Source organism: Orycteropus afer, unplaced genomic scaffold (assembly GCF_000298275.1).
Source record: "Orycteropus afer afer isolate SDZICR_OR568_19922 unplaced genomic scaffold, OryAfe1.0 scaffold00061, whole genome shotgun sequence".
Lineage (NCBI taxonomy): Eukaryota > Metazoa > Chordata > Mammalia > Tubulidentata > Orycteropodidae > Orycteropus > Orycteropus afer.
This window is the reverse complement of record NW_006921648.1, coordinates 10,991,028-10,996,498: the sequence shown is the minus strand read 5'-3', so window position 1 is coordinate 10,996,498 and position 5,471 is coordinate 10,991,028. Positions and strand designations below refer to the sequence as shown.

General features: G+C 49.7%; 1 protein-coding gene across 1 annotated transcript in view; it reads left to right on the top strand.

The window, feature by feature from the left end:
* LOC122149921 overlaps positions 1-5,471 on the top strand; it is a 160,166-nt gene that overhangs the window by 88,481 nt on the left and 66,214 nt on the right. Inside the window, 3 exon segments of the mRNA XM_042780798.1 lie at positions 1,663-1,800; positions 1,893-2,012; positions 3,790-3,882. Coding sequence (XP_042636732.1) covers positions 1,663-1,800; positions 1,893-2,012; positions 3,790-3,882 — 351 coding nt within the window.

Genomic DNA, 5,471 nt, shown 5'->3' with positions numbered 1-5,471 from the left:
ACAAAGGTGCTGGCAGGCCTGTGGGGTGGTTTTTTGTTTGTTTTTTTGAGCCTCCAGGAGAAAATGTGTTCCCTTCCTTTTTCCCAAAGGAGCTCTGGTGGTATGATGGTTAAAGCATTCATCTGGTAACCAAAAGTTTAGTGGTTTGAGCTCACCAGCCACTCCGTGGGAGAAAGATGAGGCATTCCGCTTCCGTAATGATTGACAGCCTTGGAAACCCTTTGGTGCAGTTCCACTCTGTCCTCTAGGGGCGCTGTGAGTCAGAATCGACTCCACGGTGGTGGGTTTGGTTTGAGCTTTGCTTTGGTAAAGATTGACAGCCTTGGAACCCTTTGGTGCAGTTCCACTTATCTTCTAGGGGCGCTGTGAGTTGGAATCTACTCCACGGCAGGGGTTTGGTGTTCCCTTTTTTCAGCTTTCAGAAGCCACCTGTCCTCCTGGGCTGTGGTTCTTGCTCTATCTCCAAAGCCAGCTGAGTGGCACATCCAATCTGTCTAGCTTTGATCTTTCTGCCTCTCTCTTAAAAGAACTTTGATCACCGCACTGGGCCCAGTTGCTGATCCGGGGTCCTCTTCCCGTCTCCAGATCCTTCACTTAATCCCGTCTGCAAAGTCCCCTTTGTCATGTAGGTAACACGTTCACTGCAGGTTCCAGGGATCAGGACATGATCATCTTTGTTTACTGTTCACTGATGTTGAGTTGACTCCGACTCAGAGTGACCTCACAGCAGATAGAACGAATTGAAGTCTGTTGTTACGGCTCATATGCAGATCCGTCTCACCAAGGGCCTCCATTACCTCACTGGCCCTCTTCACCGCACGAGGTGTCCTTCTATGAACGAACGGTCCCTTCTGAGAACATCTCCGAAGCCAGTGAGTCAGACAGGGTGCTTGTGATCCACAAGGTTCCCATGGGCTAATTTTTGGGAAAAGCGCACCAGGCCTTTCTTCCTCATCTGTCTTAGTTTGGAAGCTCCACTGAACCTGTCCACCAAGGGTGACCCTCCTGGTACTTGAGCTACGGGTAGCATAGCTCCCAGCCTCACAGCCACACACAAGCCACCGCGGTATGGCATTCTGACAGACAGGTGGCGGGTACGTCTTTGAGAGACCATCATTTTGCTGCCCACACCATCAGTTAAATATTCTTTCAACTCAGCGCTGCTTTGAGCTTGGGTTTCAGGCTCTAACCAGGGATTCTGCCTTCTTCAAATCTTTCCCATGCACCCGCTGTGTGCCAGGAGCCGTACTGAGTATCTAGAATAGAGCAGTCAATAAAACAGGCTAATGCTAGGGCGCCCCCTGGGGGTGAGACACTGGCACTCCTGTTAGCCCTCTGGAGCTCACTGCCCTCATCACATCTGTGAGTGCTGGAGTCAACCATTCCTGTTTAGGGAGGCACCCATCCCCAATGTTTATTGTTTGTTTGCTAACTTTTTTTTATTGTAAAAATACAGTTAACATAGCATTTGCCAATTCAGTGTTTCTCTTACACTCTTCTTATCCCGAGTTTTTGCCCTAAACATGGAAGAATGTAGATTCTGTTTGAACCCATTGACCATAGGACCACTTTCACCCAGCTGCTGGGTTTCTGGGGTGGCATTCTTGGGTACTTAGGCCGGGGGCAGGCTTTCTTAGCTTTTCTGGTTCTTTGCACGCCCAGGCTAAGAACCAGGAAGTCAAGGCCACCTTGAAAGTCAACCAGAAGGTTGTCCTGCACTTGGAGGGCCTGCACCATGACAGATCTTGGCATGGAGAAATCTGGCACAGTCTGGCCCTGGACATAGCCCACTCTTCCCAGGTACCCATTCCCAGGTCAGGCCATGTAGGTCTGTGCCCTCCAAGCTGGGCTTGACTGTGACAGGACTAACCGGGGCTGTCTGTTGCTTCCAGCTGAAGTTTCCTCAGGCCCTGAGCTTGGATGGGAACATCATCTTCAGGCAGGGTCCCGAGGGAGCCTTTGATGGCTGCGTGGATGCATGAGCTGCTCTCAGCCACAAGGTCACACCCCAAGTCAGGAGGCTGCATTCTCTTTCCTTGCCAAGGAAGGAGGAGCTTTAACATCAAAGTGCAGGTGACAGGGTGGCCCAGGGAAGCTGACAGCATAGCCCTCAGCTTGGCAATGTGTGTGGGATTAGCCAGTGTCTTCGTTCTCTAGTGCTATTACAACAGAAATACCACAAGGGGGTGGCTTTATTGAACAGCAATTTATTTTCTCACTGTTCAGGAAGCTGGAAGTTCAAATTCAGGGTGCTGGCTCTAGGGGGAAGGCTTTCTCTCTGTTGGTTCCAGGGAAAGGTCCTGGTCTCTGCTGTGCTCCTGTGTCCTTGTCGATTTTCAATCTCTGTGTGATGTATATCTTTGCTTCCTGTTTGTACCTAATCTGCTCTTTTTAGATCTCAAAGGTGATTGGGTTAAGACACACCCTACACTAAATGGCCTTATTACCATAACAAAGGAAGTCCTAGTCTGTCTTAGTTTGGAAGCTCCTGAATCAGTCCACCAAGGGCGACCCTCCTGGTATTTGGGCTACTGGTGGCATAACTTCCAGCCACACAGCAACACATAAGCTGGGATTACATCCCTGCATGTAGGGGGTTAGGATTTACAAGACATAGTTTTAGGGGATACAATTCAATCCACAGCAGTGGGGACTGCTGTAATAAACAAAAGCATGTTGACTGTGAAAGTTACTCCTCAGTCACGTCACAGTCCAGTGTGGCTCTGCTCCACACAGTGTCTCCTGGATCCAGACTCCTTCCCAATTGTGCCTCTGCCCAGCTGGCAGATGGGGGAGAAAAGGAGTGAAGAATTATGCAGGAGGTTTTATGGGCCTAGTCCATAGTGGTACCTGTCATTCCTGCCCATGTTCCATTGGCCAGAACTTATCACATGACCCCACCTAGCTGTAAGGGAGGCTGGGAAATGTTCTATATTTTTATCCAAGTAACACAAGCCTAAATTTGTTTGCAAGCCATTCCCTTCCCAACCACAGGTATTTTCAGAAGTGGGCTATGCTAATTTTTTTACAGCAACATGTTAAAAAAATTAGCATAGTACTTAAAATACCTCATGGGAAGGACGCAGCTGGCAAGCAAATGTAGTAGGCAGATGTGTGACGTTTATTTAAAGATGCAATAGTGTTATCCCTGTGTCCAAGAGGAAAAGGAAATGGGGTTTAGTGAACGTGTTGCAGCTGCTATAGGTGTATTTATTCGTGTGCTCATTCCTTCACCATACACGGATTGTGTCTGCTGCGTGCCAGCCTCTGTGAGGTACTCAGAATGCCCAGGTGACTGTTTCTGTCCTTATCTCCAAGGAGCTTAAAATCTAGTGGGCTTTTAGCAAATCCAAGTTCAAGTCCGAGTTCCACCTCTGCCTAGTCCCATTGAGCCTCCATTTTGCCAGCTGTGAAACGGGCATAGTGGACCACCCCTGAAGAGTAGAAGAGAGGACTGAACAAGGTGGCAATTGTAAACTCAGTAACACGGTGCCAGGGATGAGTAGGCACTAGAGCAGGGGAGTAGGGAGCTGGCCCCCCAGCTCCATGCCTGGGGCCTCATTTCCCAAGCTTCCTTCCAGGTAAGGCAACCTGAGTGAGACTTAGGGTTGTGGAACATTGAGGGAAGATGGAGTTTTCTGGGATCTGTTGTTGGACCTGGGCTTTGGGCACATTCCAGGATGACGTGTCCCACCCTGGGTGTCCAGCCAGCCACCTCCTAGGCCTCTCTGTTCATCTCCCACCTCTGTTCCCTTAGACCTCCCCTTCTCTGAGTCCACCTCCCAACAGGTTTCGGCCCAGCTGAACAGGTTCAACTCCCACTTTGAGTTTTTATTCCAGCTCAGACATCCCCACAGGCTAGTGTTTCCTCCAAACTTACAGGTATGGACAGTGGTCCCTTGAGGGAGGATCTTGAATTGCCTGCCAAGTGCTGCCTCCTCAAAGCCAGGTTGCTGAGAGATGGGCTGGAAAGAAGGGAGGGAGGGGAGGGAGGAGGGGAGGCCACCCCATGATGTGCGTCGCCAGACAGCCCCTCCGAATCAAGAACAGATGGCGGGGGAGACTTCCAGAGGCGCCATTTGGAAGTGATTGTCCTAGCAAGAGGGGTTTCAGCTCCCTGGGGGTGAAGGGATCACGTTGCGCCCTGGAGAGTGGGGACCATCAGAATCCTCCTCCACATCCTGGTCCAGGTTTGATCTGGGAGAGGTGAGGGCGTCTTTGTGTATGACACTTTAAAGGAGCTTTTGGTTTTCTTTCTAATCATTTTGCTAATTTCTATCTCCAACTTCATGTCTAATCTATTAGACCCTCATTGTTTGTTTCAGTTTATTGCTTTTTTTTTTTTTTAACTGTGGTAACAAAACATTTGTCATTGCCACAGTTGTCACCTGTGCAGTTCAGCGACATTAACTCTGTTGGTCATGTTCCTTGTGTTGATGGTTTATCATCAGCCAGCTCTGTTACACATCCCCAAATTTTCCCATCACCCTTCACAGAAGCTTGGTGTCCCCAAGTTTCACATCTTTCCCTCCCTGCCGCCTGCCATGGTAACCATATGTAAACATGAATCTCTGTACACGTGGCTCTTCTAGGTGGCTGGTATCAGTGGGGTCATGCAACGTTTACTCTTCTGTGATTGGCCTGTTTCATGCTGTAGTGTTTTCAGTTTTCAAGTTGCATCATAGCCTGTATCAGGACTTTGTGTGTCTTTCGGGCTGAATGAGATTCTGTTGTGTGTATATTGACCACATTTTGATTAGGGCACAGTACTTCCATAGTGATACTGCCTCGGAAACCCAAGGAGGGGTTGCTGTGAGTGGGATCCGACTCCACGGCAGTGAGTTTGTCTGTGTGTGTGTGTGTGATGGATGTTGAGGCTGTCTCCACCTTTTGCCCATTGTGAATAGGGCTGCAGTGAACATGGGTGCACGAGTACCTGCTGCAAAGAAGTGTTTTTGACCAAAGGTCTTCTGCTAAGGGTGGAGTAGAACCCTTAGAGGGTTCTGCTCTGCAAGGAAATTAGGTCCCCTTTTTCCCAGAGACTGGAGGAAGACCTCTAGGTGGGCAGGTTATTTCCCCAGGGCCAAGCCCACAGGAGGGCCCGGCACACCTGTTTCTTTGTTGAATGAGGGCCAGGCCCTGGGTATGCAAGCATTAGGTAGGGGGTCCAGGAGACAGTTGGAAGCAGGTAATCCTAGCAGTGCCAAGGCCTGGAGGACCAGTGGGGACAGAGCGCTGGGGCATCCTTTAATTCAGGCACTGGCTCAGTGCCTGCCGCGTGCTCAATGCTATGCTGACGGCTCTCAATACAGGGAGTCGATCCTTCTCAGATGCACATCTTTTCGCAAACAGAAATGTCCAATTTTTGCGTCTCTGGAGTTGTACCATGTGTGAAAAATCAGTGCATTCATTACCCAGCATTCATTGCAGCACTCTTCATGATGGCCAGAAAGTGTGACCCCCCCCCCCCC